This window comes from Barbus barbus, assembly GCF_936440315.1.
Source record: "Barbus barbus genome assembly, chromosome: 24".
Classification (NCBI taxonomy): domain Eukaryota; kingdom Metazoa; phylum Chordata; class Actinopteri; order Cypriniformes; family Cyprinidae; genus Barbus; species Barbus barbus.
Window position 1 is genome coordinate 30,202,147 of NC_136752.1, and position 14,333 is coordinate 30,216,479.

Consider the following 14,333-nt stretch of genomic DNA (forward strand, 5'->3'; position numbering starts at 1 on the left):
TATATATTTTTAAATAATATTAATAATAATCAATTCATATAAATTCTTCTTCTTCTTCTTCTTATTGACTAATAATAATAATAAGAATTTATATGAATTGATTGCACTCTTAAAAGACAGAATGATATTAATACTAAGTGTTCTTTCTGTTTATAAAACAATGCAATTTGTTTAGATTTATTCTGGAATGGCTCTTACACAACATCATTTTGGTGTGATATTCTTGACTTTATCAAATGTTATGTGAATCCTAATTATGAGTTTACTTATAGAAATGTCATTTTTGGCTTTCATGAAGTGATGCCTATTTTATAAACCTTATTTTCCTGTTAGCTAAATATCATATTCATAAATGTAAATTTTGTAAATGCACAACTCTTTTTGTAAGATTCAAACTTGAATTATAAATGTATTTTAAATCTATTGAATTCTCTATGAACTTGAACGCAATAAGAGCAGTGGATTCCTCTGGACTGAAGCACTGAAGGACCCTGGACTGGACTGTTGTTGTGCTTTGACGATGACTATTGTTTTGCTTTTTTTATGCATTCAATAATCAAAAACAAAAAATAAAAAATAAAAACTGATCTCAGATCAGCGGAGCTGGTGACTTCACGCCGGACCCATTTCATACGCCTACCGTTCCACACAGCACTTACACATGTCGCTACACAGAAAAAAACAAAATAGTATAATTATATAAACGTGTAAAAATGTTTGTTTGTTCGATGTGTTGGATTATTTACCGTAATAATTGTCAGTCAGGCAAACACGGGGCAGCCATTCTGAAGGACCCCGCCCTTCCCTCTGATGCTATGAGTGTCCTCGCTGTGTTTACACATCAATAATTCTGTTTTCTGATACTTTTATTAATTTCTATCGATAAAAATGCCCTTGTTTGAAGGCTTGGGCAGTGGAGGAGAGAAGACAGCCGTAGTCATTGATTTAGGAGCGGCCTACACAAAGTAAGTGAGCTGTTAGCTCGAGGCTGAGGGATAAATAAAGTGATAGAAACCATGTTTTAGTCAAATAACAGCTTATAAAACCTGATTTATGCGTCCTGATTCATCAGTTCATCATTACATTAATAGCACTAGCAAAAAATACTGTTTTACCAGTGTTAAAGGAGCTGATGGCGTGTAAATACCGTGTTATTTGGACATGTATCTTGCTAATAGCATGTTTAATGGATACACACCATAGCAGTAATTTACTGCTCCGCAATTAGCTGGAGATTTGTTTTAATAAATAGACATACCATAACATGTGGATGAGTCATATTTCACACTATAATTTATGCTGAAATATAAAAATATATATATATAATATTCTAAAATGAAATGTTATTTATTGAAATGTTGTTATATGCATGTGTCAATTTTATTTAATTTCTTTATTTTCTTAAATATGTAGGTATATAGTATTTATAGAGTTGTAACTTTTAGTTTTAGTTACTTTTTCTTATTTGTAAGTCGCTTTGGACAAAAGCGTCTGCTAAATGACAAAAGTTAAGTGAAAAGATATAGGCCTATAAAATAATATATATATATAGACCTATGTAAATCAGCATAAAAGGGGGAAAGAAATAATAATAATATATATATATATATATATAAACGGTCCTATAAAGGTTTATGCTGATTTATATAGCATATTATAATTAATTATTTAAAACAAAATTATAAATATATTTCAAATATTTTTCCATCTTAATGGTCCTAAAAAGGCTTTACGCTGATGTATGCAGAGTAAAAACATTATAAAAATATCTAAACATAAAAAATAAAGGGCTGCCACTAACGACTATTTTTATTTCTATTTATCTAAACGACTAATTCCCCGCAAAAAAAATGCTTTTTATTATTAAAATTTAATGGAATCATTAAAATGGAATCCAGAAAATAATGGAAAACAGAATTTGGTACAGATACAACTGTAAAACTCAATTAATTAGACAGGCTTTTTGATTAATAAAATTTAACAAAACTGAATTTGGAAATAAAACGGATTTCATAGGGCATATAATTTTTTGTCATAATAAAAATGTATTTAAGTGAACAATAGCTTTTAAAATGACTTAATACATATATAATAGCAATGATGCAATAATAATTAGTTCAAATAAAGTATCAAAAGCAAGAAATCATATGGTTTTATTGAACAAAACTGTTAAAATGCATAATGTATTATAAACAGTAGAGCTAATGTAGATTACGCATCACAACAAAGACCTGCAGCGGCGCCGACGGCCACATTACTGTTTAATATTGACCAAGCACCATTTAATTCAAACGGACACTTAATCTTTAATATTTGTCCATCTCTTTAGGACAGAAATGCTGTATTTGCTGTAGTTATATGAATATGTGGACATCTATCCGTGTAACTCAGAGTGAGGGTTTGAGCTTTTATTTTGAAATCTCGATGTATTCTCCTGTGTTTGTGTAGATTTATAAATGATTTACCTCACAAATCTGATGAAATGCTGCACGTTGAGTTCCCAGATGAAGGTTATAATAAACACAAACTCACAACAGCATGCAGAGATGAGTTTGAGACGCTCCTCATGTAAATGATAACAGTTTCTGTGGAGCTGCTGTGAGACGCACGAGCTTAATCTACACACATGGAAATAATTAAAGACCATATACGGTGTGAACTGCATCGCATATCATTATTTCATTAAATCATAGCTTTTGTGAATTCACAATTATGCTTAATTCTTTTTAAATGGGTTTAATATATCATGTAGCCTTGGAAAATAGTCTAATAATGTGTTTTATGGATTCTCGTCCTAGAAATGCACCACTTCCGGTATTTTGCGATTTTACGATTTTTAATAATCGACTAGTCGCGACGAATCGCGACAGCCCTAAAAAAAATATTTAAAAATGGTCGTAAAAAAGATTTGTTTTACTAATAAATAAAAAATAAAGGTATTATTGTTATATTACAGTATGAAGCGCTTGAATATATGTCCTGAAATGTTTTGTGATGAATGTAATTTTTATTTATTTATTTTTTTAAATATCCTAATATCATAATGTGAAGCACAAGTATTTTTCCTTCAGACAGAAAGCTGTGCCGCTCGTGTTGATGTGTTGTACTGATGGATGATTATGCTGTTATGTGTAGATGTGGTTTTGCTGGTGAGACGGGGCCCAGATTCATCATTCCCAGTGAAATTAAACACGCCGGATCTCAGGAGGTCGGTCTGAGAACTAATCATAATAATGAAGTAACATGATCATATTAAACCGACATTTACTGCATCTTTATTTTAATATTGGATATTTGTGACCCTGGACCACAAAACCAGTCTTAAGAGTCAGTTTTTTGAAATTGAGATTTATGCATTATAAATAAATAATCTCTCCATTGATGTATGGTTTGTTATGAGAGGACAATATTTGTCTGAGATACAACTATTTGAAAATCTGGAATCTGAGGGTGCAAAAAAATCTAAATATTGAGAAAATCTCCTTTAAAGTTGTTCAAATGAAGTTCTTAGCAATGCATATTACTAATCAAAAATGAAGTTTTGATATATTTATGGTAGGAAATGTACTAAATATCTTCATGGAACATGATCTTAATATCCTAATGATTTTTGTCATAAAAGAGAAATGTATAATTTTGATCCATACAATGTATTGTTGTCTATTGCTACAGATATACCTGTGCTACTCATGACTGCTTCTGTGCTGCAGGGACACATATAGTTAAAACATTAACCTTAGCGTCTCTCACTCTTCCAGGCTGTGCGAGTCGTTCAGTACAACATCAACACTGAGGAGCTCTACAGCATCCTGAAGGAGTTCATTCACCTGCTGTACTTCCGGTACCAGAGACGCTTTTATGTGCTGTTTTAGAGCTGGTTTGTGTTTGTTCATCACAGCTGAACTCATGATGCTGTTCCTCCCTTCAGGCATCTGCTGGTGAATCCTCGAGACCGGCGCGTGGTGATCATCGAATCCATCCTCTGTCCTTCACACTTCAGAGAGACGCTCTCCAGAGTCTTCTTTAAGCACTTTGAGGTGAAGTCATGCTGCGTCTAAAATAAAACGTCTTCATATCTTAATGGTTGCTCTCTTGTGTTAAGTCAAAAGATCACATTGTTTATTATATGATAATTTTGATCCAAAGCGGTTTCGCAGCAAAATAAAGAATATGAATGGGAAAATAATAGAGTTTTGGAAAGCCTAACTGAAAATGATGGACAGATATTTAGAAATGCATTAATTTGGACCCAAACCAAAAATAAGATGATCTAATAGAAGATCTACTATGAGCCACATTTCTAGCGGTTACCTAAATTCTCTCAGTCATGTCTACTGATTACAGTATAGTAAGTATTACTCAAAACATTTCATCGTGTCTTTCTGTTGCAGGTCCCATCAGTCCTGTTTGCTCCGAGTCATCTGATGTCTGTTATGACTCTGGGCATCCAGTCTGCTCTCGTCATGGACTGTGGATATACAGAGACGCTGGTGTTACCAGAATCCTTTCACAGCAAATAAGCTCTTAAACTATTTTGCCTACTATTTTTGTTCAATTAAAAATGAAAATATCCTCACCCTCAGTTCATCCCAGATCAGGATGAGTTTGTTTCTTCATCAGGTTTGTAGAAATGTGTCTCTGCATCAGTGTCTCAGCAATGGATGCTCTGCAGTGAATGGGTGCCGTCAGAATGAGAGTCCAAACAGCTGATAAAAACATCACAATAATCCACACCACTCCAGTCCATCAGTTAACATCTGGAGAACACAAAAGCTGAAGCATCCATTGCTGAGACACTGATGAGAATGATACAGCTATTCCTTTAATTCTTATTCTTGGTCTGAATGATTGATTAGTGTTAGTCTTCACCTGTTGTTTACACACAATGTTATATGTGGTCAGATGACTTTAACAGTGCATTAGATCTATGAAGGCATTCCGATCCTGTCTGCGTGGGAAGCTCTACCGATGGGAGGAAAAGCTGTTCATAAGTAGGTCCATGTGGAGCATCAGATAAAAAGAGACGGTGTGTAGATCATAATGTTTGTGTTCTCAGTGTTGTTGTTCTTCTGTAGGGAGCTGCACAGTCTGCTGAGTGAGCAATGCACACTGGACACCGACTCTGGCACCGGCCTCAGTCTGCCCACCGTCATCAGTAAGACCGATACACATCACACATTTTGTTGAGGATTATAGTTGATCCATCAGGCTTTTAGAGCTCATATTGTCTGATACAGTGAGAATATGAAGGAAAAACAGCTCAATTTTATTCAAAAATATGAATTTGGTGCAGATGCTGATATTTCTATGATGCAATTCTGCTGCTTGTGATGTAAATCAATGAGATCTTTATAACAGTAGAGCAGATACTGATTTAAAATGATCTAAATATCAGTGGTCGCTCTATATCTCCAGTAATATGTCTCAGTAAGATGAGATGCAAATGATCCAAACATATAATGCAATGCTGATTGAGAGAAATAAACGCTCCTCAGAAGATGTGAGATGAAGATCATTCCTCCGCTGAGAAACAGAGAAAGTAAAGCTTCTGGAAACAAACACTCCTCTAAAGATCCTGATGATCAGATTTGAGACGCACTGATTTTACTAGAAAATGATTGATGGAGAATCAAGTAAAGCTGAGCTGCTTCAGTCCAGTAAGAGTTCATCTGGAGATATGACTGCAGTTATTCTGACCTTTACTTGATCAAAATCAGTCCAGATTTGACACCAGAAAGACACTGAAGCTGGACTCTTCTACAGTTACACTAAAAGAGCTTTTAACCCTCTAAACTATCAACCAGACGACAGAAGACATGGAGGAGATTGATAGCAAAGTTTGATTATTTAGAGGCCTTAGAAATGTAAATATGAATATGATACAGTAGGTTTGCAGGGTAAATATCGCTTCATGTTTGATTATCTATTGGTCTTTATCACAGGCTCTGTTCCAGAGGATGTTGTGGAGGATATCAAAGGTACGTCATATAGAGACGCTTCCTCAGGCATAAAATCAGACATCACTCTACATTTACTCTTCTTGACTCCTCTGTAAAATGAAAAATGGGTTGCAAAAACTGTTTCATGCTGACTTGATCAGCTAACTGTGTGTGTGTGTGTGTGTGTGTGTGTGTGTGTGTGTGTGTGTGTGTGTAGTGCGGGCGTGTTTCGTTAGTGACCTGCAGAGGGGCATGAAGATCCAGGAGGCCAAATTTAACATAGACGGATCTGCTGAGGTCAGTGAACACGCTTTTAAAAAGTGTTCTATAAAAGCCTATAAAAAAATATATAAAAGCCTATAAAAAATCTTTAAAAATATTTTTTTATAGGCTTTCCTGTAGCTCAAATAGTAGAGCATGGCGCTAGCAACGCCAAGGTCATGGGTTCGATTCCCAGGGAAAGCAAGAGCTGATAAAATGTAAAAACTGTAACTTGAATGCAATGTAAGTCGCTTTGGATAAAAGCGTCTGCTAAATGCATAAATGTAAATGTAAAATGTAAGTGACTATTAAAGCTGTCAGTCGATTCAGATGATTAATTGCTAGAAATATCAGGAAATAAAACAAATATTCACAATAATAATCGATAATTAAGCTGCAAATCAGCATATTAGAATGATTTCTGAAGATCATGTGACACTGAAGACTGGAGTAATGATGCTGAAAATACAGCTGCAGATCACAGAAATAAATTACAGTTTAAAACATATTCACACAGAAAACAGCTGTTGTAAATTAGAATAATAGTTCACAATTTATACTGTATTTTTGGTCAAATAAAAGCAGTCTTGGTGAGTAAAAACATAAATTTGGTAGCGTAATTTGGAATGAAATGTTTTATATAGTTTTCTGTTAATTGTACGGCTGCTATTAATGGGATGCTGCTGACATGCTATTAAACAAAATAATAAAGTTAAAATACATTTTCCAACAACACGTTTTAATGAAGCATAACCATAATCAAAGGAATAAAATGAACAGATTCTGAATTTCTGAATCTGAATTCAACTTAATCTAAATCCACTGAGCACAATGCAATAATTAAATGATATAATCATTATCCCACACTGTATAAACTGTAATGTGTAGCATTTTTTACTGCTGTTCTCCAGTGTTTTTTGCACAAATGATTTTTTGCTCATCAGTGATATTTTTTTATACTTCATCCAAATCAACCAAAGACTGCAGATGATGTTTACCTAATCTATTTTATTAGATTCATAAATATTTATATATAAATAAATATATAGAGTTTCCAATAACATGTTTAAGAATAATCACATAATTCAGTATGTTACCTAACTGTATGTAGAATGAGTAAATATTCACAGTCGCTCTGATTGGTCCATCAGAGACCGGCTCCTCCCCCAGATGTGGAATATCCTCTGGATGGCCGGAAGATTCTGCATATCAAGGGATCCATCAGGTAAAAACCTTCAAACCGGATGTGATGATCTGATTTTCTGAGTTATTTTTGTCTAGATGACTATCAAGTTTATGGTCATTGAATGTCTTTCCTGAGGTAAATGTGACCGTATTAATCTCAAGCTGTTTTATTGACATTTAATCTTTTAGCAGACGCTTTTATCCACAGAACTAAGATTAATGAGACGACACGTTCTCGTTATTGTCTCCGCTCTCTCTTACAGACGGGGTTTTGTTTATTAATCTGACCCACATTCTGTGCTTCTTACTGAAACGTGCTGCGCTGTTTTCCAGAGACTCTGTGGCCGAGATGTTGTTCGAGCAGGATAATGAGGAGAAATCCATCGCCACGCTGCTGCTGGACACTTTGGTGAAGGTACAGAATATTCAATTCAGTTGAATTTTATCAAAGGACGAGGAAGCGTAATGTTGTCGCCACTGTTAAGCATATTAAACTGTTCTGCTGGCAGTTTTGTTCCTGAAAAGTTCCTTTCTTTTGTTTTATTCGATGTGATGATACATTCTGAAAGTCTTTCTGGTGACGAGTACTTTTGAAAAATCTCGTTCCGAAATTAAAGTTTACGATTACCAGTTTGACGATAAATCATGATAAAAATTCTCCACGGTATTATCGTTTTTATATTTTAATCATCATTAACACTGTATTCAATTACCGCGATTTGAACAACTGAGGATAAATAAATACTATCCAGCATGAAGAGTTTTAATGAACAGTCTCAGCACACAGAGAAGTTCAGATTTGTGTGAAAACATGGTGGAAAACTGCAAGGTTTTAAAAGAGCGCTAAGGGTATTATTCAAATCAGTATATGAATTAATTATATGAATGTACCTCTGAAGGTTCTAACTGTCTTCAGAAAAGATTCGATGGCATTTTGTTTTCATCTTCGCTCCATGTAAGACCTAATAAAGTAGCAATGCTGCTGTGTCACGGAGGTTACGGGAAACAGCTGTAATTCTGCTGCTCCATCAGCGCCACCTGCTGTCAGAGACTGGATTTACAGAGACTCACATTCAGTCTGTGTGCAGCTTCTGTCTGGACTGAACACAGACCGGATTTACATGCCCTGTCAATTTTGACCGGTTGATAAAAAACAAGCTTATGTGGATTCTACACATTTAAACAATTCAGATAAGTTATCTAGAATTATTTATGGAGCAGATAATATACATATACTCATTTATTAATCAGTTATCATTTTGACTCAACCCATTTCTTTAAAGGCTGAAATGTGAGGTTTACCTTTTTATGAAATGTTTTCAAAGCTTTATTTGAACACTTCGTACGTTATTATTAGCTAAACTGTTGACATTTAAAATCTGGACATCATTGGTATGTTATTGTTTGTGTTTATGCAAACAAAGTAATGTTATTTATTGTTCGTTGATTTTAAATACAAAAATTGGTGAAATGATTTATGTGTCAGTACATTTCCAGCACATTTTAACAAGACCGTGATACTACTGATAACCGTGATCATTTTGGTCACTATAATCGTGATGAGAAATTTTCATACCGCTACATCTATAGTTCTCAGTTTTCCCAGCATTCACCTTGTTCATTAAGTGTTTGTTCCTCACCAGTGTCCCATCGACACTCGCAAGGTTCTGTCGGAGAACATGGTGATAATCGGTGGTACGGCCATGCTGCCCGGGTTCCTGCACCGACTCCTGGCTGAGATCCGCTTGCTTGTGGAGAAACCCAAGTACTGCGATGCTCTAGCTACCAAGAGCTTCCGAATCCACAGCCCACCCTCCAAACCCAACTGCACTGCCTGGTTAGGAGGTGAGCACAGAAAGTCACGGCAAAGGCTTTGAGACTCCTGTCCTCTGCATGATCTAAAGATCTAACGTGTTTTGATAAAGCAGTTGTGAAAATGAAGATTTGCTGAAAATGTGCTCACCCTCGGTTCATCCGAGATGATGTGAGTTTGTTTCTTCATCAGGTTTGTAGAAATGTGTCTCTGCATCAGTGTCTCAGCAATGGATGCTCTGCAGTGAATGGGTGCCGTCAGAATGAGAGTCCAAACAGCTGATAAAAACATCACAATAATCCACACCACTCCAGTCCATCAGTTAACATCTGGAGAAGACAAAAGATGAAACTAATCCAGCATTAAGATGCTTTTAACTTCAGACTATTGCTTCTGGCTAAAATATTTCAAAAGAGTTCATAATCCTAGTTAACAGATATATGTTCTAATGACGTTTTGCTAGCTTTCTCATGAAGTCATGAAAATGTTATTTCTGATTGTTAACTGGACGCCCAATTTTTTCAAATGTTTTATGGTAATGAGAATGTTAAGGGAACATTTGATCATTTTCCTAACATTATGGAAACATTAGCCTACTTTTATGTTCTCTGAACATTCTGAAACAAGTAGTAACATTTTAAAAAATGTCAGACGAACGCCCAGCTGAAATGTTTCAGAAAAATTCCATGAACAATGCATGCATAATGTTTTTGTGCCAACGTTTTGAGGACATTATTAAAGACCAAATAATAGAGATACACCGATTGCAATTTTCTTGGCCCATTCCGATTTCTGATTTTGTAACCTGCCGATACCGATTTTCTTTTTCTAAAAACTATAATTGACAGCATATACAAACAAAAATCTATGCTTTTTAAAAAAAAACAATTAAATGCTAAAAAATATTTACATGATGAAAAATGATTAAACATTACAATTCCCTCAATCTGGACCAAGTTAGATGTTCTCTCACTCAAACAACTCTCAAAATAGAGTGCTCTGTGACTAGAAAAGAGGTAGAAATAACAATTAACTGAAAAGGAGTTGCTGTATATAACAATACAGATGTCATTTCTTAAATTGTCATTTTTTTCACTATCATCTTTCACATCAAATTCTTACATTGTTTCAATTAATTCAGTTAGAATAATAAGAAACTGTAGAGCTGTTACTGTTCAAATTAAACCAGTATCAGCAAACTCGGGAAACACAGAAGCTGCATCTGAAGTGGCTAAAACCGGCAAATTCCAGTCCCTGGCTGGTCGATCAGTGCATCTCTACCAAATTACTTTGAATGAACATTCTGTTAATGTTACTGGCAGAACGTTTGTTCAAAACTTTGAGAGAACCTCATCAGAACATTCCCTGTTAGCTGGATAACGCTTCCTCCAATGAAAAAGTCATTGGATGTGATGCTACATTTGAAGAAACAAACTCATCTACATCTCAGATGGCCTGAGTGCGAGCACATTTTCATTTTTGGGTGAACCATTCCTTTAACACACCTGGATATAACAATTTTCTACCATGGAACTTTAAACCATTCTCTGTGATGCATGATATATCGGCCACCATATCGGTATCGGCCAATAAATGTACATTTTTTATGTTATCGGTGCGGTAAAAAAATTTGTCCGATATCTTAATGCATTATTTCCTTCAGAGACACTTCAGATGCACACCATGATGGTTTTAAAATGCTTAAAATATTATTGGAATCTCTTTGAAAAGGAAAATACACTTAAGCGCAACATGTGCAGGGCAAGTCTGTCATAAAGGCTACATAAAATGATAATGTGAATTTTTGTGCGCCCGTGTTTTGTGCGTGCATTGAGCAACGGAGCTACACCTCCATCACAGTTAAGTTCGCTTGTGCATTTGCAGCCTTAGTGCAATTGTACGTTGTAATATTGTTTATTTTATGTATATCTGCTTTATCTCATATATAATGCGTTTGGTTAAGTTAATAGAGCGCTTCAGTTTACCGCTGCTCTTCAGCTCAGCACACGCAGCTCAAACAGCAGCGCACAACATTAATAACTATGACTGGGAATGGCGTGTATATAACATTCTAATGAGAACATTATTATAATAAAACATTGTGAATTCTTTGGGTTTATTTGCCGTGTTTCAGCACGTTGTTATGGGAAGAGCCAAGAGCGTGTCCACAAGAGGAGATACACATTCTGAATATAGCACGCAATAACTGCATCATTTTGTACATGTATAGAAGCTGTAATATTATGTTTGTTGTATTAATATCTGATTAATCTCATAGGATGCATTTCCTTGAGGTAAATAAGCTGCTAGCAAGCGCTTCAGTTTACTTGTGTTCAATCAGCTCTTCAGTCACAGCGCATGCAGCTCAAACAACATTGCTGCTATTTAAAACAGTGGTATTAATCTGTTACTTTATCAAAATTATAGATGCATTATTAACAATAAGCACCACTTTTATTTTTCTCTTATTATTTTTGTTAAAAATATGGTTTAGTAATTAAAATAATTTGTATTATTGTCCGTGCAGAGGCTTTTCCATTTTATTGATCCATAGCGCATGCATTTTGATTCTTTACATGTAAGTAATGATGTCCATTGACTTGTTTGCATTATTTATGCATTATTTTATTTATTTGTAAGACTTTTTTATGAGGAAATTTGGTAATAGGAGAGTAAAATTATTTTTAAAACATACACTGTTCAAACTAGGCTGCTTATGTTGAAGTGTTTGGGACGTGGCTTTTAATGATGAGACCTTTTTTGTAATCAGGCTCTCAAAAATTATATAAATTTAATTTAGATTTCTCAGCCAACATATCGGTTATCGGCTTTCAAATATAAAGAGTTATCGATATCGGCCAAAATTTTCATATCGGTGCATCCCTACCATTCACTCAAAGTTGTTTTGTTTCTTCTTCCCATGTAGGTGCTATATTTGGAGCGTTGCAGGACATTTTAGGGAGTCGCTCGGTGTCCAGAGACTACTATAACCAGACGGGTCGCATCCCAGACTGGTGTTGTCTCAGCACCCCACTGCCGGATTCAGTCTATGAGGCGGGAAAGACGCCGCCTCTCATGAAGAGGGCCTTCTCCACCGAGAAATGAACTGGACACTTCACATCTAACCTCCTCTAAATCTGCTTATTCAGATATGCTCTTTTATTTTTACAGCAGAAACGTATATATGAGTCCTCACCTGTAATAGCCTAAAGTCTGCCATATTAGTCAGCTATACTTAATTTGAATAGTAGGCTAAACCAAAACCACTAGGTGTCAGTCACCATCAGCTCATCATGAAAGGCAGGAGAAAATCTTTTCAAATGCTCTAAATGGTTTCCAAAGCATGACACTTATGTAGTTTAGGTCAAAAGGTTACTTTTTATTATTATTTAAATGTATGCTTGATGTTGCACCATCAAATACAGATCATCTTGACCATAGTGCCAAGAAACTACATAATATTTCAGTTCTATTTAACAACAACGAGCTTGAAGCACTGAATATGTTGAAAAGTTTGGTGTATTTATTAGGTTTGTGAAAAAATAAACATTCCAAAATTAGTGTTTGAAGCTGGGGTATTCTATTATACTTGTCCACTAAGTGTCAACTGATTTAGTCATATTAACTCAGATTGCTCTTTTCTGTTTCTTACTTTTGCAGTCATGTTTTACTAAAGTTTGAGGTCTGGTCATAAAAAATAAAAAGCTGTCAGCGTTTCTCTTTATGTGTTTTCCAGTTGTTTCAATAAACTTGCATGATATACTTCTCTGGAAGCTTATTTCCCCCAAGGAATCAAAAAGGTAAATTTGACAACATAAAAAACATAAAAACATTAAAAAAAGTCAGCATAATTGAGATATTAGCAAACTCTGAGACAGATCAATCGTGGCATAAATAGTCAAAATTACGTTTTTAATTTTTTTTATATTCTGTGGTGGAAATTAGCTTCCATAGACTTAAAAACATTTACTGCTTAAAATTGTATTTTCATCATATTTGTAAGACCACACTTGTCAGCAGCGAGTGGTAAGGACAACGGCACCAAAGATGAACATCTACTTTTGGCAAGTTCTAGTAACTAACTTGGGATTGAACCTTTCTTATTTTTTGTCAATATGACATTGGAATCAAGAAACAGAATTTGAGAACCACTTACAATCAGATTAGTAAGATGCTTTTAATTAAGTTTGAGCATTTATGTTCAAAATGGAAAAAATATGAATCGAGTCTTGAGATCCAATGAGGATCACACAGTTGAATAAGCTCCCATTTGTGCAAGTCTGGAGAACCATGAGTGTTAATGAAGAGGGAGGAGCTATCATTAATTAGCTGAAATCTGTAGAGTACAAAAACACCAAAGGGCAGCAGTGTAAGTGAACTGCACTGAACAAAAAATAAAATAAATAAATCAACATTTGTATTTGGTCGGACCAAAGCAAGTGAACTAGCAGACTTTCATGGTGAGAATACACCCTTAATCTCTGATAAATGCTACAAGCTCACCGTCTGTTGTCCAGGCTTCTCTTTCGGTGTAGGTACTCTGGAACATCTGTTGAAGCTCTGGTTGTGGAGGTCAACTCTGTTCCTCCACCTCCACAAGTAGCTGCTCCTGGACCTCTCAGGGTGGAGCTCAGGCTGGCCAATGGCCAATGTGTCACCAAAGGGTGCGCAGAAGGTAAAGTCTTATCCTGTGTCTCCCTAAAGCCTTTCAAACTTGAGTGTGGTTAAACCCCAGTGTTCCTCAGGGGATGAGGCCTTCAAGTCCTACTACAGTGATGCTGATTATCCCGTCACAAAAGTCCTGCGGGAGCCTGTGTATGTGGAGGTGCGCATTATGGAGAGGACTGACCCCAACATTGTCCTGATGCTGGGACGTTGTTGGGCGACTTCAACCCCCAGTCCACTCCGTCTCCCCCAGTGGGACCTTCTGGTTGATGGGTGAGTGTACAGCCGATCTTTTATCCAGTTTGTCTACTGGGAGGCACTTTCTAACCTTCTCTCTCTCCTCTTCAGATGCCCTTACCAGGACGACCGTTATCTGACCACACTGGTTCCAGTGACTGGATCGTCTGGTCTTCAGTTCCCAACCCACTACAAGCGCTTTGTTGTGAAGATGTTCACATTTGTAGCTCCAG

General features: G+C 35.7%; 1 protein-coding gene across 2 annotated transcripts; it reads left to right on the forward strand.

The window, feature by feature from the left end:
- The first annotated feature begins 794 nt into the window (after positions 1 to 794).
- Positions 795 to 12,961, forward strand: LOC306843393 (actin-related protein 10-like). Of its 2 annotated transcripts, none has more exons than XM_079374868.1 (13): positions 795 to 965; positions 3,136 to 3,208; positions 3,759 to 3,841; positions 3,929 to 4,037; positions 4,392 to 4,499; positions 4,924 to 4,991; positions 5,076 to 5,155; positions 5,943 to 5,978; positions 6,157 to 6,236; positions 7,352 to 7,425; positions 7,719 to 7,800; positions 9,029 to 9,230; positions 12,125 to 12,961. In XM_079374868.1, exons 1-13 carry the CDS (start codon positions 889 to 891, stop codon positions 12,301 to 12,303), a joined length of 1,251 nt encoding a protein of 416 aa, XP_079230994.1. In that variant the 5' UTR covers positions 795 to 888; the 3' UTR covers positions 12,304 to 12,961. The 2 variants fall into 2 exon arrangements, with proteins under 2 accessions (XP_079230994.1, XP_079230995.1); XM_079374869.1 differs by lacking the exon at positions 12,125 to 12,961 and adding an exon at positions 9,391 to 10,091.
- Positions 12,962 to 14,333: the final 1,372 nt, after the last annotated feature.

What these genes read in the sequence shown, in the direction of transcription:
- LOC306843393 (XM_079374868.1), top strand. Translation starts at nt 889, where the DNA reads ATGCCCTTGTTTGAAGGCTTGGGCAGTGGAGGAGAGAAGACAGCCGTA. An exon ending in TGCTGGACACTTTGGTGAAG is followed by an intron (nt 7,801 to 9,028) that starts GTACAGAATATT and finishes GTTCCTCACCAG; the next exon opens with TGTCCCATCGACACTCGCAA. An exon ending in CTGCACTGCCTGGTTAGGAG is followed by an intron (nt 9,231 to 12,124) that starts GTGAGCACAGAA and finishes CTTCCCATGTAG; the next exon opens with GTGCTATATTTGGAGCGTTG.